This window comes from Poecilia latipinna, unplaced genomic scaffold, assembly GCF_001443285.1.
Source record: "Poecilia latipinna isolate Pla-1442-1.1 unplaced genomic scaffold, P_latipinna-1.0 Scaffold169, whole genome shotgun sequence".
NCBI lineage: Eukaryota > Metazoa > Chordata > Actinopteri > Cyprinodontiformes > Poeciliidae > Poecilia > Poecilia latipinna.
In genome coordinates, this window is record NW_015112785.1 from 688,579 (window position 1) to 714,126 (window position 25,548).

The following is a 25,548-nucleotide window of genomic DNA, read 5'->3' on the forward strand; positions in this document are numbered from 1 at the left end:
ACACAGTAAAAACAAAAGGCGTTGGGTTATATAGAGCTTGATCAATATTGTTTAATGTGAACAACAGCAGGTGTATATACAAGGAAGCAGAGTCGGAGGATTTTCTCATCATGCAGCTTCTGCCTCGGCCTCAATCCTCTTCTTCCTCAGCTGGAGCCTCCTCTCCCTCTCGTACTCCTTCATACGCATAACGTAACTGCAGTCAGGAAGTACATGTATTAACTGCACACCATATTGAAGAGGTAGATCTTTTAAAATTTAAAACTCTAGCATGTGAAGTGTGTGAACCAGCAGCATCGCAGCTTTCCCTTAATAAGCAACTTGGGAAAATGTGACCAGCGGACACTTACTCCTGGTGTTCGCAGTAGTCCCAGTCGTGCCTCTCGTGCTTGCAAGCCAGGAAGTTGGGCCAGTTGTCCCTCTTGCACTTCATGAGCTTTATCAGATGGTGGGCGCAGTAATCTCTCTGCCCCAAAGGCAGCTGCGCCAGGTTCATCTGTTCCTGGGTTGCAATCATCTCTGAGAAAGAGCAACTTGTTTTTAGTTGAGATTCAGCAGGTTGTTTTAGTATATTTTGTAAAACAAAAACAAACAAGAATTTGTAGTATGAAAAACTGGTCTGCATTTCAAGGTTTCTGCAACACTGTTTTTGTTCATGTTCAGTTTGAATTAGTTTTAAAACCTGCTAAAGACTTACTGTGCACAGACTCCTAAAAACATTTTTTTAATTCTGACACAGGGGGAAACAGAAGGACATTTGATCACAACATAAAGAACCTGAAATTGAAGTTAAACTACAATAAACACATCCCAGGATTCATTACACAACTTAGTCGGTAGCCTGTAGTTATTTATTTAGGGCACATTTCATTTTACAACTATATGCATGTTTTCAAAGGAACAAAAAATGTAGTTGAAAGTGTTTTCATGTAGTTTTGATCCACAGAGGAAAAAGGTAAACAATATGTCGGCACATGTTTTTATTTAGGGGTGTACAGATCAGTCAACCCAATCGGAAAAGCTGGATACATGCTTTTCATGAATAAAAACATCCATGCATATTTTTATTGATCTGTTTTGCATCTTAATAGCTAATTGGTTCTCTCTTTGATTGCTTCGCCTTTATTTGAGCATAAGTTGCAACTGTAATTTAAGAGGAATCATTTTGTAATCGTTTAAGTTCAATTCGCACTTTCTAAGTTTGAATTTTACCCTCAGTTGTGCATTACTCCACTCAACGCTGTTATATTCACTAAAACATTATCGCTATGCTTTGTACCCTAGATTCCCAACCAGATGCATTCTGGTTCATTACAATATACTGTAAATCTTTCCCTGTAGAAGGTAAACCGTTTTGTGGCATTCAACATGCTAACATTAGCTAGTCAACAGGACAGCTTTGTTCGTGTCTCCAAGGCTACATTAGCAAGAGCTAAACCCCAAGCTAACTGATATGAAATCCGCTTTAGCCTGAAAACACCTGCTTAATAGCTGCAGCTCAGATAAAACCCGGTCCCGTCGCTGCACACCGACCTCTCTCCTTCCTCTCTTCGAAGCCGATCTTCGGGTCAAACTCGAACTTCTTGGTAGGGTCCGGCTCGGTGTCCCTTTCGGTGATATACTGCCTGGCCAGGTGAGCGCCCATGGCAACGGTGATTCAGGCACACTGGAGGCTAAAATTAATATATCACACACTGCTGTTACTCATAAAAAATTAAATGTTTACAGAAATAGTCTGCAATCGGCCATTCGGTCACCTCCACAAGCCCCCTGCATCCACTTCCGCTTTGCTTCAGAACTTAACCTCACAAAAAAAATAAAAATTACCGCCACCTACAGGAGGGAAGGTGAAACAACAGAACACTGTAGACACGTACAAGATATCGTTTATGCACATTCGACTGTTTTTTTATTGGGAAAACGTTATGATTCACTATGAATACAGATATGGACATTTCATCAGAAGCATGTTAAATAATAAAATGGGAGATGTTTTCTTTAAACTGTTACACAGACTATTAATCAAATTTTGTATAAAAATATACTAAATATATTGATTATGGCATACCTTGTTACAGATCCTGTGTTATATTGCTTGTTCTATCTTTATATTTATAAGCAAAGATCTTTTTTTAATAAAAATAAATAAATAAACTAAAACACATTCACGCACTATTGGATAAGTTGTGCAAAATGATACATGCCGTTTAACCTAATACTGATAACCTAATATTTGTTTTTTGACCTTCACAGTAGTCATATTTCTAGACCAACATCTATGCTCTCACAACAGTTGACAGCACCTTTCTGCTTTGGAGACGCATGGCTCCAAAAGGCTCGTTTTTGTGTCGGAAAAGCAGGTTTTGAAATGGCCAGTCTGCTCTGAAAACCAAAAGAAAGAGCTTCATTTTATTTATTTATGTTTTATGCTTATCTTTCACTCGCTTTGGCTTGAAAATGTCAATGAGAAGACTGTCACACACACAAGTGGATTAATCATGCTCTGAGTTTTTATTTGAGGCAGCAGTGAAAGAAAGTCTTTTGTTTTTGAGAAATGATTAAATGAAATAACCAATTCAAAAACAGCAGCATTTAAAACAAATAGTGGCATAAAACAAGGTAAAGAGGTTGTTCAGAGTGTTTTACAAGGTATGACTGGTCTATTTGTGACTTGTTTTCTGTTTCACTTATTTAAAATATTTTTATAATAATCTCTGGCCCCATAAAATCAAACCTTTGGTTTTAAATCATTAAGGTCACTCAAACATATTTTAAATGATAATGAATATGTCTAAATATATAACTAATGTATTAAAGCAGAGAAATTAGTATTTTCATACATACATAGTATTTTTTTCCAAAAAGTCTCGACATGACATGAAAAATGAATATTAATGCAAAAGACTGGATGACAGAACAAGAGGCCAGTTTATCTTCTCTTCATAACTTCCTGAACAGTTCATAAGTAACGTAATGCAAATAAAACAAATCAACATTTATTTACTACCATTACTCTAAACAGTCACTGCATCCTTATACTTTTACATTTTATTGTAAAAATGTTATAGTTTCTATCAGTGTAAGAGAGATTTAGACAAACACTTTTCATTTGACCTCTTGCTTCTCTTCTAGTATCGAACCATCATCATCATCATCACTGGTAGAGGTCATCATCCCCTTCCTCTCTGTACAGACTCGGCCTCTCCGATCCAGAACTTGGCCCTGACCCCTGACCTCCGGACCGGGTTCCCGTAGCAGACGGAAACCTGGAGGAAACATCTAACGTAAGAACTCTGGACGAAAATGAAAACAGAGTCAGGTGACCTGTAGCTGCTCTCCTGCAACCCGTGTGGCGCACCTGAAGTTCCCGAAGCCTCGGCTCTGCTGCAGAGTCTGAGCAAACATCTCGTATTTGCGGATGTCGTTGTCGCTGACGGAGCGACGAGCGAAGCGCATGGCCTCTTCAAAGTGGTCCTTTCTGATCTCTGGGACCGGGTCGAAGTCCTCGTCCTGTGAAAAGATGGACACAGGATTAGCTACAAAGAGGCTAGATCAGAAACCCTGAAGGTCCCGGGACAAACAGCACCGAACACAAAGCCCAAAACTGGTTTGAGATGTGAGTAAAATTCAGTGAAACGCAGAGGAAGAGCAGCAGTGACGACTGACCATGGGGATTCCTGGTCTGCTCTGCCTCTGACGCTCAGCCTTGATCTCGGCTTCGATGGCCTCCCGGATGGCCAGCTTACAGGCGCGCTGGCAGATCTCCGTCAGGTCGGCTCCGGAGAAACCCTCAGTGATCCCAGAGAGGAACTCCAGATTCACGTCCTGCAGGTAAAGAATCCCACCCAAAACGAGCCAGCAGAGAAAAGAAACAGTCATCAAAATGCTACTTTACTCTGTAGCAATCAGCAGGTGAATGTTAATGTTTTTCATCATGACATTAAAGGTCAGGACATTACAGCCACACCCCTTGAACGTTTTCACATTTGAGCCATTCTGGTTTCTTTACACCACCAATCTGGAGCAAACAGCCAAAAAACTGAGCTCTTTTAAATCGGGGCTAAAAACCTCACCTGTTTTGAGTTGCCTTTGATTAATGGTAACAGGAACATTGATCAGTATACTTCATTCTGCTTGATGATTTTGATGGCATTTGACAAGATAGAACTTTTATTTCTTGTTTCATAATTGGTCTCAGTGTTTGATTTTTCTGGTGTAAAGCTCTTTGAGCTGCCTTGTTGCAGAAATGAACTTGATTGTAGCCACAATTTTTACTGTATTTTAAGATTAAGACATGATAGACCAACATTAGTATTCAGACACCATGAGTCAATACTTCAAAGAGAATCTGTGGTCTTCTGGCGCTCCAGCCATTATTTCCATGTATTTGTTATTTGTGTTTTGCAATGTTGGTCTTCAACCCGACGCAGTGTTTAGCCCGTAAGCCAAAAGATTACATTTTGTTCTAATCTGATCAGCTTATCCTCCCCCACATGTTTGCCTTTATGTGTCTTGCTGCAAATGTCTCACAGCTGCCTTTCACACATTTCAAATCATTATTTGTAGATAATTGAAGATAAACACTGTCCAATTATGCATTATTTTATGTTGGTTTTGCAAACTAAAGTCCCTAAAATACGCTGGATGAAGAGATTTTTCCTATGGTCGAGGTCTAATTTAAGATTTAATATGATAAGGGAGGGAGTTAAAACTGGCCTCGTTGTGTCCATCAACAGAAATCATTCAACATTTTAATTCATAATTTACCTCTCCTGGTCCGTTACGTACAGCTACATGCCAGACGGATCCACTGAGAACTGTGTCTCTGCAGGTCTTACCCGTGCAACCGGTGATTTGCGCAGGTTGGCTTTCAGAATGGCTGTGCGAGACGGTTTGTCTGGAAGCGGGATGTAGATGAGCTGGTCCAAACGGCCCGGCCGCAGGATGGCCGGGTCTATGATGTCAGGCCTGGTTTGATGGGAGGAAGGGAGCTCAGCACGGACTTTATGTCTGTTCACCCATTATTCACAGCAGACGTGCAGAGAGGCAGCACCTGTTTGTGGCGCCGATGATGAAGACGTTCTTCTTGTCCGACATGCCGTCCATCTCGGTGAGGATCTGGTTGATGACTCTGTCCGCGGCTCCGCCGGCGTCCCCCGCCCCGCCTCCCCGGGACTTGGCGATGGAGTCCAACTCGTCAAAAAACAAGATGCAGGGGGCCGCCTGCCTGGCCTGAGGCGCGGAGGAAAAATTACCAAAAAGGTTAGACGACAGAAGCTCCAAGAGTCGGTGTTCACCGTCAGAGACCTCCCCACCTTGTCAAACACATCTCTGACATTGGCCTCCGACTCTCCAAACCACATGGTGAGCATCTCAGGCCCTTTGATGGACACAAAGTTCGCCTGGCACTCGTTGGCGATGGCCTTCGCCAGGAGCGTTTTTCCGCAGCCCGGCGGGCCGTAGAACAGCACCCCACGGGACGGCGTCATCCCAAACTTCAGGAACTTGTCAGGATACTCCACTGGATACTGGAGGAATCAGTAAAAACATGTGTGGGTCGTCTAAGGGAGCTTGGACTGTGGCTGCAGTGCAGAGTGTGCTGTGAGCGTTTCCTCCACCTGAACGAGCTCTTGGAGTTCTCGTTTGACCTCGTCCAGACCACCGATGTCCTCCCAGTTGACCTGAGGGACCTCTGCTACGGTCTCCCTCAGAGCTGATGGGTTGCTTTGACTCAGGGCCCACTAAAAACGATTCAGTTCAGAAGTATTCATACACACAGCATTGTCTTTACATTCTTCATATTTTGCTTACAAGGAGTCACACTTTCCTGTGATCTTCTAAATTAGTCCATATTATTATTTCATATTTTTACTAAGGTCTATCAAAGCTTTTCCCCCATTTTAAACCAGATTTTATACCCGACCACAGAACTGAGTATAACTTATCTTGGTGTTTTTCATGGATTCACTTAGAGAAATGATTACAAATGTCTAAACATCCAAAATTTAATTTTTTTCATTGGTCATTTGAGTTGCTGAACATGTAGGCAATTATATGAAAATGCCTACATATGAAAGCTTTAAAAAATAAACTTTTTTAAGCTTAAGCTAAATTAAGCTTTTTTAAGCTTTCGAAAATAGCTTAATTTAAAAATTAAGCTATTTTTAAACTAAAAAAATAGCTTAAAATGGCATCTGAACTAAAAAAAAAACCTTTCAGGAGGGCTGAAGAAATATTGTGTGAAGCTACATTATGTAATTCTTATAAAAATATAAATATGCTTTATATTTGTCAGGATACTCCACTTCTTACATATTTATTTAAGCTGTCTCTATGTCCTGACAGCATGATATGAGACAGATAATCTGTGAAAAGATTGTGCTTCTCCAACCAGTCAGTGCCAGGAGGAGGGTCTTGGCACTGCCAATCACACTCCTGTACACGCTGCTCAATGAGCTAACGACCGAGAAACAATTTACTGTTCGTCATCGGTGGCCATGCTACCGGCAGGTTGTGCTTCAGGGTACCAGACATCATAGGTGAGGGTGCGAGCATCTTATACGTGAGGATGATTGACAGCGCTAAGACTCGCCTCCTACCTCTGGTTGTTTCTGACTGAGCGGTGTATTTCTGTAGTTAGCACTGGTAAGGCAGAGAAGCTCATAGATTATCTCTCTCACATTATGCTGTCATGACATAGTGACAGTTTTAACAATTATGTAAAAAAACAAACATTTTGGCGGGATTCGTGGTGTTAGCTTTGCATGTTAACACACAGCCTGATTATGTGTCGCGTATCAACCTGGAAGTCATCCATGGTGACGGCCAGAGAGTTGAGCAGGTCAGTGTCGATAGTTTCGTCCTCCAGGTCGATGAGCGTCATCTTCTTGCGGATCGCTTGCAGAGCAGCTTCTGAGCACAGGGCGGCGAGGTCAGCGCCCACGTGTCCGTGTGTTTCCATGGCGATCTGACATCAAATTAGGACACGTACACAGTCAGAGTGACGGCAGAAGGACCTACCGGCTAACAACCGATGTGGAGAGAGCAGGACTGTTTCTTATTCACATCCATAAACATCTCAGCAAGTTTCACTGACTTTAAGTGCAGAGTTTTCCCAACTGCCTTTGTCATTATCATCCCGTTAGCAGCTTTTTGAACTTGCAAGAGTAACATTTAAAAATAAATTTTAAAATGTTAGGCCTCAAGATTATTAATTAATGCCTCATTTGCATGTAGTCTCAGTGCTATTTGCTGGGAAGGAGCTTATTTTATTTTATTTGAGGATAAAATTGTGGAGCTGGAGATAGGCACCAGCACCCCTCCCAACCCCACTGAGGGACAAGGGTGTTCAGAAAATGGATGGATGGATAAAATTGTGGAACAAACTGAGGTATAAACATGTTGTTACAACATACTTATGAAATCTGCCTGAAGGAGTCAATGCTGCTTGCACATAGAAACACAATGGAGGAGACATAAAAACATTTAAAATTTTTTATTTTTAATCAAGAATAATTTTATTCCACTACTCAATTACGTTCTGTTTTTTGTTGATGTGATGCGACAAAATGGTTTAAAAACCAAGACTCTGTAACTTATTAGCTAACGCACTCTTGATTTTAGCAAGAAATGTAAGATTTTTACTTAAATTATTGTGATTTTTTTTTTTTCCTTTTTGCAGTAGCAGCTCACCTTTTCCAGGTCGACATCGTCTGCCAGCTTCATATTCTTGGTGTGGATCTGCAGGATCTCCAGCCTGCCGGTGGAATCTGGGATCCCGATGTCGATCTCTCGATCAAACCTGCCTGGAGAGCATCGGGGTTTCCGTGAATGCATCAGTGTGTGTTTCTGCGACACCTGTGTCGTGTGTGTGTGCGTCTCCGTCCTGACCGAAGCGCCTCAGAGCAGAGTCGATGCTGTTCGGCCGGTTCGTCGCCGCCATCACGACCACGTGAGCCCTTTGCTTGAGCCCGTCCATCAGGGTCAGCAGCTGCGACACGATGCGCCTCTCCACCTCGCCGTGAGTCTGCGTACGCACCGTCACACAACACAGGCCAGAGGACGGCAAAGACGTGTCGGTTTCTGATGGAATACCTGTACGTGCTCACCTTCTCTCTCTTGGGAGCGATGGCGTCCAGCTCATCGATGAAGATGATGGCCGGAGCGTTGCTCTCTGCCTCCTCAAACGCCTTTCTTAGGTTGCTTTCAGACTCCCCTGCCAACTTACTCATGATCTCAGGACCTTGTGATAGTATAAGCAGGAAGCAAGCAGGTAAGTAAGTGAGAAAGAAAAAATAGAAAAGAAAACTTCTTAGAACGGATGGGCATTTATCGTATCGTTTATCACTTATTGTGATAAATTTCATGTCATGATAATTTGAATTTATCGTTGTTATGATAAACTCCAATTAATAGTCTTTAAACCCCCCCCCAAACTGTCCGTATTGTTGGGATTGCTAATTTTACTATTTCTTTTCCATTTTGTTCAATGAAAGTATCAATACATTTCTTTATGTGACTGGTGTTGTCATAATGAAGCGTAGCACCAATGGGTACGTTTTTCCAGAGCAGTATTTGCGGCTGTGGAGCTACGGTTGCTATGTTATGCAGTCACACCAACAGTTATCTAAAGAAAAAGTAATAAATAGTTCATATTGTCATTTTTGTTGTTGTTACAATACCATCACAAATTTTCTTGATAAAACTTTAAGTCCATATCGTGTCACCGCTCTACTTGTAAGGTGACGTTTTTCCAGCCCCTTGCAGTGTCATGCGATTAAATGAAGGAAAACGACTCACCGTTGATCAGAAAGAAGAAGGCGCCGGTTTCATTGGCAACTGCTCGGGCCACGAGGGTCTTCCCTGTACCTGCAGGGCCATAAAGCAGGATACCTCTGGGGGGCTGAGAGAGACGACAGACAAGAAGAAGAAGTGACCCACACGATGTGAAGACAGCGGCTTTATGCTTGGATCGGAATGACAAGTTTAAGAGCGCCACACCTTGACTCCGATCGCCTTGAAGAGCCCGGGGTGCCGGAGAGGAAGCTCCACCATCTCTTTGATCTGAGCCAGTTGTTTCCGACAGCCTCCGATGTCGTCATACCCGACATCGTTCAGATTCTCCTCTTCATCCTGCCACAGAAAGCAGGGAAACCCAGGACGCTCCGACGACCGGGCGGAGATGTTTTCTTAAAACATAACAGGCTTTGACATTGTTTCAGGGGAGGAACCTTTCTGTTTAGGTTGTGCTGTTGAACAGCTCAGATCCAAGGATTTAAGGTGCAGCCAGTTGTGTTTTTCTGGACTTAAAACCAGTTTATAAACATTTAAATATTACACACAATGCTTGGAAACAACTGGTTCTTTTTCCCAGATTTTTGTCACGCCACATGCATAAAAATGTATGTATTTCATTAGGAGTTTATGTCATAAATGACTACAGCATTTTGCAGGTCAGAAAGTTCAGTTTTGCTCTCATTGAAAGCACTGGCTGCCCTGGACTTTATTTACGGGTGTCAGAGTGAAGGGACCGTATGTAAATAGAAAAAGAACGACTGGTTTCAGGTGTTTGTTTAACTCGCATCCACTTCTGGAGGGTTCCTACATTTTCTCCACAGCAACTCAAAGAAAACCTGTTCTGCCTCCTGACTAGAGGTAGACTGTCATCCCCCCATCACGTGCCCCCTGAATGCAACGCCTTCACACAGACCTCTCTTTTTATCGGCTCTCCTTCGCAGTAGATGACGGTGTCTGGGGCAACGATGCAGTGAGGGCTCGGGTCCGTCTCCACCACCTTGAACTCAACAGCTCTCATGCTTCCCCGCACCAAGAAAATGTCGCCTGAAGACATCACAGTGCTGTCAGAAACGCTCAGAAGATGAAGTTCCTGTGACTCCAGGAGCCAGCTTTTGTTTTGGTACAATCCTGTCTTCGTACCTTTGTGCACCGGCCGGTACGCCTCCAGAAAGTACGGCTTGAGGAAAACTTCAAAGAGGTTCCCCGTCAGGCCCTCGATGGTGTCGTCAATGGGGAGGAGGTGGATCTTTTTCCCATACTTGATGTCAGGGCAGGCGTGGATGCTGGCATGTCAGAAACATGAACTTTTGTCACGTGTGGTAACCTTTTTCATCTACATCTGTCATGATGTTAAGCCACAGCGGACTCCTGGAAATTTCCATTTGGGATCAACAAAGTATTTTGGAATTTGAGTTAGAATTTAATTTGATTCACTCGTCTGTAACTCCAAATCATTCACAGAAAATTTGCATATTTGCTGATTTTTTTTTTTTTTTTTTTTTTTTTTTAGAAATATTTAAAATTCCCCCGGCTCCCCCCAAAAAATGCGGCTTGGGAAGCTGAAATACATAAGAGGCAATGCTACTTCGCATGCTATTACTCTGACGCTGAACTGTTCATCCAGTCGTTGGCGTTAGCTTCTGTGGTACTAGCAACACAGTTTCCTCTTTTCGTCTTATTGCAGATGAATTTATATTTGGTATTTGTGCTATTAAATTAGACCATTGTAGATGTTTTAGAGGGTTTCTCAAGGTTTAGTGGATTTCATCCCTATGCTGACAATTGTGGCCCCTGACCTTCATGAATACCTGGAATCCACTGCATATTAATTTCCATAAATGAATTGTTGTGGGAAAGGACAACAGAGATGGACTCCAAAAACACCAATTTGACTACTTTGTTCTCACCTGTGTAATAATCTAAATAATAATAATAATAATAATAATAATAATAATAATAATGACCCATGTCATGCTATGGCATGTTAGCCAAATAATAAACCGATTTCCTTCCCCCCTAAACTCTCTTTTTGTAAGTCAGGGATATTTTTCAGAACCAAAAATATCAACAGTTGGTCACTAGCCACTCTAATAATCTCAGGACTAAAGTTCTTTTCGGCATTCAACCTTCAACTATTGACAGTAATAAAAGTTTCATTTGTTTACACAAAGGCAGAACCTTTAAAATCTCTTTGTACTCTCTGAGGTGCAAAAGGGCTCATTAGGTGTGTCTCTGTTATAGATCACACCGTTTACACGCACACACAGCTGCCAAATACAGGAAAATGCGACTAGATTTAATTTTTACGCCACTGTTTTGGCGCCCCTATCCGTCGCATACCCATTTTTTAAAGTTTTGTTTGATTTTATTTACGCATCTTACCAGGCAACATTGAGCAATGTCGTAAAAAATATATTGAGCTAGAGTGGCTCACAAATTGAGAGAATGAGAGTTTGTTTAATTTAAAGTTTCCCACAAAATGGAAAATCTTGTTGGTAAAAAGGTCAAATTCAAAGTGTGTGTGTGTGTGTGGGTGTATGCGTGTGTGTGCCCTCCACACAGATCTACACCTGATGACATCACCGAGGCGAACTCGCAGGTTGTTGCGCGTCACCCTGTTCATCCGAATCCTCTCGGGCCCGCAGGTGTCATCCGTCAGGACGATGCACACGGTTTGCCGTCGCTTCCGTCCTCTCAGCACCACGGTGTCCCCGCGGAAGAGCTGCAGCTCCTCCGTCTTATTCTAACGTGGAGACGCACAGGTCTGAGAGCAAAATCATTACCTTCGCGGATCTGTTGTTCACGTAGAAACTCACCTGCGACAGGCTGACAATGCTGCTGTCCTCGTTGAGCGCTTCGTCCACAATCAGCCTGTTGGGTCTGTGTTTCTCCTTCAGGATGGCGGTGGAGAAATCCTCTCCCTTCGGCCTTCCAGACAGGAGACACTTTGACTCGTTCACACGCAGCCCCACATGCTCCACACTCAAAGATCTAATTTCTTCATGTGACTCTGAGCCGTATTTAGAAACTCTCTGGCTCTCCGCAAAGCAACTTTTTTTTTCACCTTGATAGACCTAAAAATATCTAAATTCATCAAAGGTTTGGAGCTTGTGATGGAACATTTGAGCTCTTTTATAAATGGCTAAGGCCTTTAATCTGATTTTGCTTGTTTGTTTTGTTTCTATATGTTTAAAATAATGCAGCTGTTTACTCACTCTGCTCCTCCCGGGCCTGGCATGTCTCCTCTCCTTCGTCTTGGAGATTCAGATAAGCTCAATTTTACGCTGCAGAATATTCAACACAGTCGGTCCCTTATGTTTCAAAGCTTCGAGCTTTCTGTCTGATCTTTTTAGTCTTTGGTGAGCTGCTTTTGTTCTTCAGAGGCCAAAACGTTCCCAGCTGAGACTCCCGGCCTTTTGTTTTATTTTATTTTTTCCTTTTTCCTCACTTGTCTTCAGTCTTCATGTTTGCAGGAGCCGCACTCTGCCTGTGTGACATAAACACGTCCGTCTGCTTCTCCTGTTGTAACCTCAACATGAGCGCCTACACGCATGCAGGGATCCCAGGCTCTTTACCTTGGAGAGCGTCCCAAAGCACACGGCGCGCAGACAGTGTGAGGTTTCCTCCTGCCCTCACTCCTCGCCTGCAAAAATGTAAAACCGAGAGCTCAGCTGCTCCCAGCAGCTGCTGAATATTCATGTGTCCAAATAAATTCTGCATAGAGATTTCCTTTTGTCCTCAAAATAGGAGCTGTGTTTTGCGTCATCTCCCGGACCAGCCACGTCTTTTTTTTTAATTTATTTATTTGTTATTTTTTGTTGAAACGCGAGCTGCTGTTGTGTCCCAGCTGCTCTGAACCGTCACCGGCTCCCTTCCTGACGCACTGAGTGCTTGTGTTGGGTATTCATCGCCTGGGTCAGAGTCTGGAAAGGGGCTTAAGGGCAGTAGCCCAGGGCGGGGGGAGGGATGAGGGGAGGCAAAAAAAAAAAAAAAGGTTTTTGTGTATACTGTGTCTGCTAATATGAAAATCATGGGCTCATGTATATTTTATTGAAATACTATTTGACTTTTATTCATTTATCTGCTCAAATGTTTGAAAATGATCATCTCTTTGGGGACCAAATGGGGGGAGCCATCTGTCACGTTTTAAACCAACCCTCCATCAAGTCATACCTGCAAATGTGTAAACCTACCCAACAATATTTCGCAATTTGCATGAGAATAGGGCTCTAAAAGTGGCTGCAGCCCAGGATCTCTTATCCTTCTAAATCCGGCCGTGTTCATTGAAAAGTCTATTGATTTGTCACGTTGCAACGACAAATCGGGCTGGGATTTTATGCAGTAGCAATTCAGCCCTTTGATAGCACCGAGCTAACAGACAGAGTTAACCGTTGTATTTATGTAAATTAAAAAAATGGCCACCCAATTACATTGACAGTTCAGAAGAGGATAGTATGAATGAGAGAAGCAGGTGGGAGAATCTGTTTGCAGCTGTTCTTCATGACCTTAACAAACTTGGACTTTATAGAAGAGTGGCAAAAAGAATCCATAGCTGAAAGAAAGTCAAAGAAGGCGATGATAAGAGACCAAAAGTTTGACATTCAGCCTAAAGGCTAACTGCCAGCAACAGCAAAAAAATAAAAATAAAAAATCACAGAACACCGTGGCGGACTGGCGACCTGTCCAGAGTGCAGCTCACCTCTCGCCCGTTGACCGCTGGAGATATTCACCAGCGCCTCCCCAATGGGATGAGAGTGTAAGAGAATGGATGGAAGGAAATCACAGAACCCTGCACATCAACCTGAGTGCAGCATCCAGGGACAGGGAGGTTGGTTGGAGTTGATGGATTTACTTAGATTGGGGGAGTGAAATAGTATAGAAATGCAGAGAAAACTGATCAGATTTTTAACAGTGAAAACCACGTCTGATATTTCTTCCAGAACAGATTTGCTCTCCTTTGTGTTGTTTTCAGTCACATAAAATCCCAAAAGCATGCGGTCGTACTGTGACAAAATGTGAAAATGATGCGTGAATAAATCTGCAAGGCACTGGGCACACAACTTCTACACAACAGCATATGTTTTGTATGTTTTGCATTAATTTTTTTTTTGCTTTTATTTACTAAAATTGTTCTGTAACAAGTAACAAATGACAGGAAAATCAACCATTTTCTACAGTCTGAAACGCGGCTGTTCTCTCCAGATGGGTTCCTCTCATGAAAAAAGGGATGAAGTGACAGAAAACATTTTGATAACGAAACATAACATTAACGAATAAAGCAAGAGGTAGAGAAAGTGCAAAAGCACAAACAGGAACACGTCTCAGGAGAAATTATTGCCAAAACAAACCAATGTGTAAAAAGAAAAAAACGAGTAAAGCAAGAAAACTTAGAACGGTGCTGAGGAAATGTGTTATCTACTCCTATGACGTCACCAAGAGTGTAAAAACGCATTTTAATATTTGATTGCCTCACTGATATTCTATTGTTCAATGAGGATTTTACAATGCAAATATGTGTTCAGTACTCTGCTGGTTTTGGTTAATTTTCCATTACTTTTTTATGGACCAGAGATAATTTAAATGAGGTCAGACCACACCTATTATTTGACTTACTTTAATTGACATGTAAATTGATTGCTGTTCTCTGTAGGCTAACTTATAAATGTCCATCCTGTTTAAATGCCAGCAATCAGAGTCCAGTTAGAAGAATCTCACACTAACATACTGTTTTTTTTATTTTTTTTATTTTTTTTTAGCCAAAATAAACAAAAACAACTAAATAAATGTGGGTTGGACGTGTAACCCAGACAAATGCAAAAATCTTCCGTTGTGACGCTTTCAGGGAACCGACCGGCGAAGACAAAGGATTGTGCCGAACATGAGCAGACTTCAGCTCGTTAGCTACTGCCGGATCGCCGTTTTCTTTGCTACATAAAGAGTTTTGCATGCATGTAAAGTCAAAATATTAGACAAACAGAAAATATTGTCTGAGTCCATGAAAAGCAGTGGTTTGCTGCTGCAGAGACTTTGCGTTATTGCTCTTGATCCCTTAGATAAGTCCAAATCCAGTTCTGGAGGAAATGTGGCTTAATTACCTCTGCAACCAGTTCTGCAAAGGCTTAATAAAGACTCATTTGTTTAAATGAAATGTTTAGCCAGGTGAGCATTAAAAACATGCAGAACATTGACATTTGAGGACTGGAACTGGACAGCACTGCTTCATGGAAATTATTCAGGTCTGATGATTTGTTTATAAAACCAGTTCAATCTGTTTTGGATTAAACTTTTACACTTGGAAATCAAGCTTTAGTTCCTGCAGTTCTGTGCTGGAGCTACATTTAATGAACTGCAGGTTTTGGTATTTTTTAGTGTTTAGTTTTAAAATGTCTAATGGGTTTTTTCAGTGAGCTGTCACAACAGCATACACTTAAAAAACAGAAAAACAATCAGTTTGAAGCTGTTTTTTCCTCCTTTTTTGCAGACAGAAACTTAATTTAGATCCTAATCATAAATCAAAGTTATGTAAAGTAAAGAGTAAATTTGCGAAAACTATTCCCTGACGTCAGAATCCAAAAGGCCCAATCGACTGGAACAAATTCTATCCGATCACTTTATGGACCTTTAGTTTCCAGCTGTTCATGTGACGCTTTAGGCTGCAGATGAAAAACATCAGCCCTCAAATAATAACCTTTAAAAAAAAACTGAAGAGAAAACACCGGCTGGTTGTGCTGATGAGTTCTGGGTCGACATAAACACAAATTATGTAACCGTGACGCTTCGGTCCAGATTCAGGGTGTGTAAAAAAAAAAAAATCTGCTTCTATCTAAGCTGCTATTTGTTTTCCACTACTTTTCTTCCATATGAAGAAGAATCAAACCTACAAGCATGAAGCTGTCCTACCACAGAGCTAAAATTTAAACGTAACATGGATTCTGAGGCGATGTGCACAAAAACACAAACTATCTTACACAGATTAATTGAAACAAAAAAGTGCTGAAATTTTTTTAAAATAAAATAAAATGCCTTTTTGTGTCTGATTTACTCATATGAAAATGTTCTGATATTCTACCTTGTTTTTGGGCCATCATTTGTGCTCCGTTCAGTAGAAAAATCCTCCTAGAAAATCCTGTGAAATTCCTACACAGACAAAACAAAAGCTGAGCCGTGTTTGCTTGATGCTTTTCTCAAAGCTTATATTACCTAATGTAAAGACATGCATTTTCTTTCTTTACTACTTGAGCTATATGTAGATATTAACATAACAGTCTGAGTGTATTTTTTGCGTCTTCGCAGCAGTCATTGTCCTCAAAGTGTGTTTTCTGCAGAACCTTGATGTGACGCTCGTAGATCTTGAGGGCGGGTCCGAGTTTGATCGACAGGCCGGTCAAAACGTCGTTGCGTTGCATGAGGAGGAGAGACTTCCCGTCGATTTCCTGTGGAACAGAGCAAAGCAGAGAGTGTGTAGCAGGCCCGTGGAGTCTGCAACAATTCAACAGACGCAGTCTGTGGCGCCCACTAGTGGCAGAAACAGCCTCACCTGGGTCCTGAAGGCCGCAGCCTGCTCAGGGAAACCCACGGCTGTGAAATAACTGGCCACGTCCGACACTGTCCAGTCCACCGGACTTACTCTGGTGCTGCCAAACTTCATGTGCCTTTGGGTAAAAAACAAACAAACAAACAAACAAACAGAAAAATCCAGTTGGACTTTTATAAAACTCACTGGGTAGAGAGAAATCATGAACCACAGGGGATTTTAAAAGTGGGATTAAAAGCAACATTAAAAGGAGATTTCCATGGCTAATGTGACACATACTGTAAACAATTCAGTTGAAAAACTACTAAATATGTTGGGTGGGAGCGGGGCATGAAAAATATCAGATAACCCAGTGGTCACACCTTTGTTGAAGAAACTTCATATTTATTTTCAGCAGTCAGTCTTCCTCCAGTCGGCCATCAGTTTCAGTGAATATAGCGAACGGTATAAAGTTCAGCCATCATAGTAGAAACTTTCTGATATTTTAGCTAAAGCCACGGTTTTAAAATGATTTCAATGTACAAAGGTATAAGTCAGGAGAAGGGTGCAAAATAGAGACGGTCCTTGTCAAACTGTTCAATCTGCAGTGTTCAATCCTCGGTGCAGCATTCAACACTGATATTCTAATCGGACAGAACTGGATTGGACCTTCTGGTCCAGTACTTGACTGGATCAAATCTTACCTAAACAGGGACTTTTTCATGTCAGTCGGTAACTTCTCAGCGGAACGGACAAAAATCACATATGGGGCCCCCCTTCGGTTCCATCCTGGGACCCTTCTTATTTAATATCTACATGCTCCCACTTACTCAGATTACAACATGTCATAAATTAAGGTACCGTAATCATAAAGAGGACACACACAGCTCTACGTTACAACGTCACCAGGTAACTATGAAGCCATTTGAGTGCTGAACAAATCAACGTGTGGATGTGCCACAACTTGATCAGAAACAGAAAAGAAACTGAAGATATTATCTTTGGACCCAAAGAAGAAGAACCTAGAGTCAGCACGCGTCTTATTAAAACTAGAAACCAGCGATCAGGCCCGAAACCCGGGTGTAGTGATGGACTCTGACCTGAACATTCTGAGTCACATAAAGACAGTTACAAAGTTGGCCTTCTATCACCCGAAGAACATTTCCAGGATTAGCAAACTATTGTCTCAGCAAAACCTAGAAAAACTCGTTTTACACGTGGATGAAAGTAAGTTTTGATCCAAAAAGTTTGATTGTCACTTTCCAGAATCCAGAGCTATATCTGACAGAAAATCTGTGTGGTCAGCAGGACGAAGGCTGTGGACGTAAGATACCGTTTTCATCTACGATCGGCTGTTTACTCACCCTCCGCTGCTGTCGTTAGCGCCTCGTTCCTCGGGGAGGCTGGAGTCCCTCGGGGAGGCGGTGGGAGTGAGCATGCAGGACGAAGCACCGATCTCTGTTTTATACTCCAAGTCTACCGGGGAAATTTTGGGACAAGTGTTATTCACACCAATATGAGCAGGTAACACTCAGGTAGTGAGATATCGGAGAGGGGAAGCTTACTGCGAAAGCTCGAGGTGGTGAGGTTTATTTCATCGTGGTGTGTGTAGCCCTGTGTGTGGAGGAAAAACAAGTCAAACAGAATCCAAGGAGAAAGCGAGCATCCAGAGCGATACAACCTTCCTCTGAAACAAAGGACAACAGGAGGTGGCTGCATGATGACACAACTGCAGCGGCACATTAAGACCATCTGCTGTAGGCGTGTGAATGATGATGCGTTGGCCATGAAGCACGGGGATGGGGGAGCCCAGTTTGCCAAGGTTGATGAGTCACCCCTCAGTCAAGCGCTGGAGTGCGCCCGAATTAAACTGTTTACTTTAAAACACATATGAAACTCTCTTCTACTGGCAGGTGAAAATACAACCGGACTCACTGACAGGTTAGCTATTAGGTGTTTTTACCCTCGTTCCAACTGACTCAACTCCCCCAAATCACCTAAAATCTCCTCGACTCCTCAAATAGGGAAACTCAACGCCTAGAGTGTCACTTTATTCTGGCGTGTTAAAACAAACAAAATGAGGAAAACACTTTCTTGTGAGATGGGTGTGTGAGCCTACGGTGCGGTGCGAAATTAGTCATACCTACTGCACTTGTCCACATTTTGACAACAGACTTCGATTGGCTTTTTTAAGATTTCACGTTAAAGACCAACACTTAGAGCTTAGCTGCTGTGAAATGGAAACAAAACCATCTGTTCCTAATTCTGAAAGGTGAGTCACGTCATGGAAATCAGCCGCTGGTATTCTGAAAACGTCTAATTAAAATGCATTGCAGCTGGAGGTCATCTGATTTGTAAATAAGAGTAAAGCTGCGTTTAATTTCATCTCAGTGTAAATAGTTCATTTACGGCTTGTGAAAATGAAATATTTGGCCTGTAAGCAAAACGATTCGTAATTTCACTCAACTATGCAGGACTCTGGCCCTCTAGGAGCGCAGTTTGAGACCACCAAGCCAGAACTATCCGCTGCCAGATACTTACAGCATCAACCTGAACACTAAATGACATTTGTTTGATTAAAATCGGAAGCTAAGCCACCTTGTTTTCATAAAACAAATCCGCCGGCGATGGAGGTGAACCGGACAGATGTTTGCCTGGACGGACTCACCAGGTGATCTGAGGAGAAAGCTCCCTCCTCGGAGCAGGCATCGTTACACTCAGACCACGAGGCTCCGTCGGCAGGTGGAGAACGGGACTCTGCAGGAAAATCAAGCTCACACATCCCTGAAAGGCGACACAGGCAGACAGAATATGGATTTAAAGTATCTATTCTGCTCACTCTTCAAAAAAAAAAAAAGACGAAATTTGATACAAATTTAAATATTAAAGAATATTTGTTTTTTCACATTTTTGCCCCGTTACAGCTACATGAATGTATTTTAGAATAGTGCATAATTTGCAGCGGTTAATTAAAATGAGAAACAATTTTATAAAAATTAATCAGAAAAGCAGCCAACATATGCATTCCCAGCTCAGATGGGATAATCAGTGAATCAGACAACTATTAGCTAAATTTGCCCTTCATAGAAAAGTGTCAGGAATGAAGACAGAGATCTTATTCACAGTTATGCACTATTTCTATTAGGCAATCGCCTGAAATCCCAACAGGTTTGTGGCAACATGTGAACACTTTCCAGTACGAATACTCTTTTTTCAAAGTTTAAGACATTTGATAATGTGAAAGGAACGCGAACTGATAGCAGAACACGGACCTTTTCCATCCTCCCTCTGAGGGCTCTCCTCTTTCAGCTCCCTCTGAAAGCCCGCATCTTCTCCGCTTTTCTCAGCAAGTCCAGCTTCGGTTGTCATGGCTACCGGGGAAAGTCCTCCATCCTCATCAGAACTCCTGGGATCATCATCATCATTGTCTTTCTCTTCCTCCTCTCCTCCCTGACCCTCCTCTTCCTTCTCGCCGGTTTCCATGGGCTCGCTCTCCGGACGGGCTGGAGGTGGGGACTGTAGAGACAAAGTGAACATGTCCTCTCTCTCTTAATTTGTTTTTTAAATTCAAAGAGATAAAGTCGGGGGGGGAACAGACACATAGCCTATCAGAAATAACGAGCCGCCCACTGTAGTCTAGTCAAGTTTTCGCCTACGGGGAGAGAGAAGAAGCGGGGAGCAGAGTGCGCTGTGAGGGACCATAGAAAGATTTTAATGAGGCACCGAGGGGAGGAGGGAAAAAAAAACACACCAATAAAGTCGATGCCGAGTCCCTCCGCCGGGCTCAACGCGCGGCAGCGGCACGGCTCAAGTTTTTCTTTTCTTTTTTTCCCCCTCACAGTCGCCGCCTGCCGCGCGGCCTTGCCCGGCCGCGAGGCGCGCTCCTTTCCACACAAACTTCCAACAAAGGGAAACCAGAAGGACGGGGTGCCGGACGCCATCTGGACGCGGCCTGAGAGCGCGGGACGGCGGTCAGCGCGCAGCGAGGCGGGCGGCGCTCCTCGCGCTGCTCGTCCTGGGAGCCGCCCGCTCGTCTGCGCGTGCAGCCCGCACAACAATGAAGCTAGCATCTGATTCGATGATCCACTAAAGGGCTATTCCGCTGCATTTCATGACTCTGAGCTGCCACGATAGGCTCTAGTTTACTTAGTTTGGATCAATATTAGATTCTTTTTCTTCTTTTGCTCTTTCCTTTGGTTTGTTATTTTGTTTGCATTTCCTTTTAATTCCTGTAAAGCACGTCGTATTGCCTTGTTGATGTATAAATATATAAATAAAATTATCTTTACCTTAGCTGAGAATTCAAAAACACTTAAAATGGCCAACCTTGAGTTGGATTGTTCTTTGCACCCTGCTGCTTATTGCCAAAAACAGTTTACTGTTTACGAAAAACACAGAGGGTTAGCAAAAACGTGTCTTTTTTTTCTTCTTCTTCTCCACTAGACCAGTCAAGATCGAGATTATGCTGTGCTTATTATTCCAGGTTTATCGTTTAGAAAACTTTTAGTCAATTTGTGTGATGTTAAAAGAAAAGGGGGAAAAATGCTATTTTAAAACTTTGTTGGGTTTAAGACTATTTTACAGCAGTTCCACCTTTAAACCTACACACCTAGACAAACAGATTATGTAAAACAGAATAAAATTTTAAAACTTTTTTTTCAACATATGCAAAAACTGAAAAAAAAAACAATAATTAAAGCTGTGTAGTTGCTTGACACAATTTAAAACTGCATTCATTTCAAAATCTATAACACAAAGGAAACACTTAGAGGAAAACATGCTCTGACAGACCTCAGGAAATACAATGTGAACACAGCGCTCCCATTATGAAGCATAGTGGTGGTAGTATTGTGATGTGGGGATGCATGGAGCTAGTTAAAATGAAATCCAAGTTGTAAACCCTCTCTTTAATTAAACTGAAAAATCGGCATTTCAAGGCTTTTCTGGCTTCCTCACATGGGGCTTAAAACACATTGTTTAGCATCTTGCTAAACAATGAGCAAGAAATGCAGGGGATGATACATAAAGGTCAAAGGTGATTTGGAAAGCTTTTGTTTAGATTGAAACCAATTTACACGAGACACATCTTAAAAACTGCTCCACTTATAGACAGGCTAAACCCATCTACAACTTTAATAAGTTCTTCTTTATTATTATTTTTAATGTAGGAAATTTGTTCAAGTTCAGCCAGTGCTCTTTTTAAAGATGGATAAAAATATTAAGTGATGCAAAAAGAAACGATGAATTCACAAATAACAAATAGCATTTGCATAATCTGCCTTCAGCGTATTTGGATAAATTAGATGCAGCCTTCTTTTTTTAACACAACTTTAGTCTGTCTTGCCTAAAAAAGTCAATTTTTTTTGTTCTTTTTGTCCTTTTTTTTTTTTTTACTTTTTAATAATTGCAAACAAACAAACAAACAAAAAAATATTCACTAATGTCCAAAGCCCAGCAATCCCCTCAAAAGCTCATTTTGTTTCAGTTTAAACCCTTTTGTAATGTTCAACTTCTATTTGAAATAGTTAAAGGATTCATGTAGCCCAAGTTGTTTTCTATAATTTGATATTACTGTAGAATCATCCTGTCTAGGTTTGACCTACATCTAACAGGTCATGTTTTTAAGATGTTCCTCTTACGCCAGGAATCCACCTATCGTCGCATTTTTTTTTTTGTTTAGATTTTCACAAGTTAAAAGACTCACAAACCGCGTTTTAAGGGAAACATACTGAGCATGAAAACATTCCAAGTATTTTAGCTCCAAGTTGTTGAATACAGGGGAATAGGCTTTTAGTAGAGCACTGAATCGGACGCCAACTTCAGCGTCGTGCAGCCCGCACCTTTTGTGCAGAAAGCCGACACACACGCACATGATCCGGCAGATGCAGCGCAAATAAAAGAGAGAGAGAGAGAGAGAGAGAGAGAGAGAGAGAGAGAGAGAGAAGAAAAGACGCATCGAAGTAACAATGAACCGAGACTGAGAAAAAAATAATCCCAACTGGGAAGAACAATGTAATAAAAACAGGCTTACTTGAACAGTAATGTAATTATTTATCAACCTATAAGCCCGGCGCGCCTCGGTGCCACGCGTGCTGTTTTAAAAACACCGATCATTAATTTATGAGCGAAGCCCATCGAGGCAGATCCACTCAGTTCGCTTCGTGGCGACAGACGGGACAGACGTGTCAGAAATAATAAGTTGCCCACCTTTTTCGCTGCGCGCTTGTCCTGCAGTGCGCTTCTCGCAAGTCTGTCGGCGGACGAATCACTCGGCTCGGGCTCGTCCGGCTCCATCCCCCGCAGAGGAAGAGTGATGTTCCCGCAGCGCGTCCTGCGCAGCCTGCCCCTCTCCACCTCTCTCTCCATCACCACTTTGACTTTGCCTCGGGTCAGCTTCTCCTCCGACAGCCGCTCTTGGCTGCTCAGGTAGCCCAGGATCTCCTTCAAGCCCAGCGGCTTCACGTGGCCTCGGGTCGCGGCGGCGGAGCCCCCACCACATCCTCCTCCACCTCCTGCTGCTCGGAGGGGCTTCTCGGACAGAGCTGCCAGTTCGCGCAGCTCGGAGTTGGCGTGGCGGTGCGCTGCTTTGGTGCTTCCTCCTCCGAGTCGAAGTTTGGGCTGGCCAGACTCGGTCTGCCTCTGTGTCTGGGCTTGGCTGTCGCTCCCGCAGTAAGTTTGGCTTCGGGTGTCAGCTCCAGACAGACCGGGCTTCTTTCCTCCGCCGGACGGAACATCCTCACTCCGGTCTCCGGTGCCCGCGCCGCGGCTGACTCCGAGAGGCAGGCAGCCCCCCGCTCCCTGCTGTCCTAATCCCTTGTCTCTCGGTGCACTTGCTTTCTCCTCTTCACAGCCGCTCCCGACAGCGCAGCTCGTTGTTGCGCCACAACTGAGGCACCCGTTTCCGCTACCCGGGCTGGAGGCAGGCTGGAGCTTTTTGTTTCGACTGCCGACTGATGTTTCGGCGCGGGGATCCGGCTCCGTCTCGCCCTCCTCCGGGTCGGTGAAGCTGTGCGCGCTGTCGCCGTTGTTGTTGTTCGGATGATCGGGTTTGGTCCGCTCCCTCGGTGCATCCGCGCCGCCGCCGAACTCGCTCCGTTTTCTGCTTTTCCTCTGCACCTTGGCCGCGTTTCGGTACGATATCGATCCCTTGTAGCTAACTTTGAGCACCGTCTGCTCCTGGATGAGTTTTTCCAGCTCCGTCCTGGTTCGGTCTGGGTCTGACCCGTGTCGCCTCCGGACCATTCGACAAATCCTTTCCAGATCCGGACGGGCTTTCCTCGAACGGAGAGAGTCGATAGTTTCCAGGATCCACTCTCGGTACTTGTTGGGCTCGGACATCGTCTCTCCTTTGTGGGTGCGGACGGGGCTCGGCCCGAAAGTGCGTCTTCTTGTTTCACCGGTGACGCTGTGTCAGAGCTGGGAAGCCAAAGTGCGGCGGTACCCCCCACACCCCTTTCTGGCTGGAGAACTGAGGACGGAAGTCTATGGCAAGCCGTTGCTGTACATATTCCGTATCTTTGACGAAGAATAGAATAGACTTCATCTTTATTGCCTCAAAGTGGGGAAATTCAGGTGTACCTGTCACGGCAACAAATTTTGCGGGACGATCAATTGTCCCAGAGGTCATTGCGATAAACGATAATATTGTTCTTTTTAGTCTATTTTCAAGTAATACTATGGTAATGATGGCATACAATGCAATAACACACCCTTAAAGATTCTTAAAAAAAAATTAAACAGGGAAATTGAAAAACATTTTAAATAAACAAAACAACAAATAACATTAATCATGAAGTCTCTGTAAGAAAATGTGTTCTTCAAAAAAGGGCTAATTGATACCAAAGCTCTTGGAAGACTTGGAAGACTCACACCAAGTTTTTGGTAGAAAGAGAGAGAGAGAGAGAGAGAGAGAGAGAGAGAGAGAGAGATAAAAGAGAAAAACAACAAATCATGCAAATGGAAAATATTGAGCTTGTTTTAATTCATTGTACATTTAATTGATTTATTGCTCATTGCTACAGGCTTAGGTGTGTCAGGAGCAAAGTGACAGGCAGGTTTTTACTCTTCAGGGTCGCCAACCACATCACAATCCTCCAGACCTTCAGCACTGCAGGCTTCCAGAGTCCAAGCTCCTGCATCACAGATTTGCAGCTTCCAGACTTCATCTTATCCGGCCTCAGGTCCAGCCGCTTCACCACCGCCAGCTTCCAGACCATGCCTTCCCCTGTCACTGCTAGCCTGCAGCCTCTAAGCACCTGTATACCATCAGCCTCCAGACACTCAGCTGCTCTCCCACCAGCCTCAAGGATTCCTCAAGCACCACCAACCAAGTTCCCCAGCTGATGCCAATGGGTCCCCAAGGTTCCTCTGCCTTCATCACCGACCATCATCAGGGCTTTTCAAGGCATATACCTCAACCACCTCAGGTTGCTCTACCACCTAATCGGCCATGTCACAGATCTCCTGCACTGCAGCCCTTCAAAGTTTTGCACCACCAGTCTGCAGAGTCCAAGCTCCTGCACTGCAGGTCTTCTGACTCCAAGTTCTTCCACCACATGTTAGACTTCCTGCGCCACAGTCGCACATCCACATTGTGGTTTCCTGTAGATTCTCTGATACCATGTTTGGTTTTTTTAAAGATTTTTCTGTGATGTCACTCCAGGACACAAACTGCTTTAAGTGCTACCTTAAACTGCATCCACAGATGTGTCTCCGCATAACCCAAATGTTGGGAATTAACCCATGAGAAGCTTACTTCTAACTTCTCAAAAGTCTCAAAGAGAATCTTTTGACATTCTCTGGGATTTAACAAATCTAAAATCATTTTTGGTGTATACGTTGTTATACATCACTAACAATGTGGTTTAGATTTTTTTTTTTTAAAGTTAGGGACAAATCAAGCAAAATTAATTAATATGAGGACACGTTGAACTACAGCTGTTGCAAACTAGCAGACAATAACTATGTTCTAGGGATGTGAAATATTTACACAAACGGCTTGCCGTAGCCCTGTAGGAACTCCAGCGTTCGTTGGCTACATTGTGCGTTTAAGGTGGACTGAAGATGGCGCCTCCGTCCAACAAAACAGCTTTTAAGGCGGACTCTCTCGCCTTGTGTCTGTACTCTTTGTTGAAGGTTTTACAGCAAAACTCATCCACCACAGCACAAAGAAACATAGAAGCTCTCTGAATTTTACCATCATCTTTGGGTCTTTTTGATGAATCCGACTGAGTATTTCC

General features: G+C 43.1%; 3 protein-coding genes across 4 annotated transcripts; all 3 read right to left on the reverse strand.

The window, feature by feature from the left end:
- Positions 1-26: 26 nt before the first annotated feature.
- On the reverse strand, positions 27-1,852 carry ndufb7 (NADH:ubiquinone oxidoreductase subunit B7). The gene is made up of 4 exons (XM_015030033.1): positions 1,758-1,852; positions 1,534-1,673; positions 351-519; positions 27-196 (listed from the first exon to the last, which is right to left on the reverse strand). Exons 2-4 carry the CDS (start codon positions 1,643-1,645, stop codon positions 109-111), a joined length of 369 nt encoding a protein of 122 aa, XP_014885519.1. The 5' UTR covers positions 1,646-1,673; positions 1,758-1,852; the 3' UTR covers positions 27-108.
- Positions 1,853-2,858: 1,006 nt separating this feature from the next.
- Positions 2,859-12,385, reverse strand: LOC106945994 (transitional endoplasmic reticulum ATPase). 2 transcript variants are annotated; one of them, XM_015030035.1, is made up of 18 exons: positions 12,012-12,380; positions 11,613-11,724; positions 11,367-11,539; positions 9,937-10,079; positions 9,710-9,840; positions 9,001-9,132; positions 8,800-8,902; positions 8,109-8,242; positions 7,891-8,026; positions 7,693-7,805; positions 6,803-6,967; positions 5,619-5,741; positions 5,316-5,528; positions 5,054-5,232; positions 4,839-4,968; positions 3,667-3,825; positions 3,359-3,510; positions 2,859-3,266 (listed from the first exon to the last, which is right to left on the reverse strand). In XM_015030035.1, exons 1-18 carry the CDS (start codon positions 12,032-12,034, stop codon positions 3,155-3,157), a joined length of 2,433 nt encoding a protein of 810 aa, XP_014885521.1. In that variant the 5' UTR covers positions 12,035-12,380; the 3' UTR covers positions 2,859-3,154. The 2 variants fall into 2 exon arrangements, with proteins under 2 accessions (XP_014885521.1, XP_014885520.1); XM_015030034.1 differs by having other exon boundaries at positions 7,693-7,801; positions 7,891-8,242; positions 12,012-12,385.
- Positions 12,386-14,014: 1,629 nt separating this feature from the next.
- On the reverse strand, positions 14,015-23,820 carry samd1b (sterile alpha motif domain containing 1b). The gene is made up of 7 exons (XM_015030036.1): positions 22,517-23,820; positions 19,582-19,825; positions 18,978-19,093; positions 17,875-17,923; positions 17,674-17,785; positions 16,334-16,448; positions 14,015-16,229 (listed from the first exon to the last, which is right to left on the reverse strand). Exons 1-7 carry the CDS (start codon positions 23,645-23,647, stop codon positions 16,050-16,052), a joined length of 1,947 nt encoding a protein of 648 aa, XP_014885522.1. The 5' UTR covers positions 23,648-23,820; the 3' UTR covers positions 14,015-16,049.
- Positions 23,821-25,548: the final 1,728 nt, after the last annotated feature.

What these genes read in the sequence shown, in the direction of transcription:
- samd1b (XM_015030036.1), bottom strand. Translation starts at nt 23,647, where the DNA reads ATGTCCGAGCCCAACAAGTACCGAGAGTGGATCCTGGAAACTATCGAC. An exon ending in CTTTCTCCTCAGATCACCTG is followed by an intron (nt 17,924 to 18,977) that starts GTGAGTCCGTCC and finishes CTCCACACACAG; the next exon opens with GGCTACACACACCACGATGA. An exon ending in CTGCGGCCTTCAGGACCCAG is followed by an intron (nt 16,230 to 16,333) that starts GTGAGGCTGTTT and finishes TCTGTTCCACAG; the next exon opens with GAAATCGACGGGAAGTCTCT.
- LOC106945994 (XM_015030034.1), bottom strand. Translation starts at nt 12,034, where the DNA reads ATGCCAGGCCCGGGAGGAGCAGA. An exon ending in GAGAGCCGATAAAAAGAGAG is followed by an intron (nt 9,133 to 9,709) that starts GTCTGTGTGAAG and finishes TTTCTGTGGCAG; the next exon opens with GATGAAGAGGAGAATCTGAA. An exon ending in CGAGGCTTCGGGAACTTCAG is followed by an intron (nt 3,267 to 3,358) that starts GTGCGCCACACG and finishes TGTTTCCTCCAG; the next exon opens with GTTTCCGTCTGCTACGGGAA.
- ndufb7 (XM_015030033.1), bottom strand. Translation starts at nt 1,645, where the DNA reads ATGGGCGCTCACCTGGCCAGGCAGTATATCACCGAAAGGGACACCGAG. An exon ending in CGAAGAGAGGAAGGAGAGAG is followed by an intron (nt 520 to 1,533) that starts GTCGGTGTGCAG and finishes GCTCTTTCTCAG; the next exon opens with AGATGATTGCAACCCAGGAA. An exon ending in GACTACTGCGAACACCAGGA is followed by an intron (nt 197 to 350) that starts GTAAGTGTCCGC and finishes TCCTGACTGCAG; the next exon opens with TTACGTTATGCGTATGAAGG.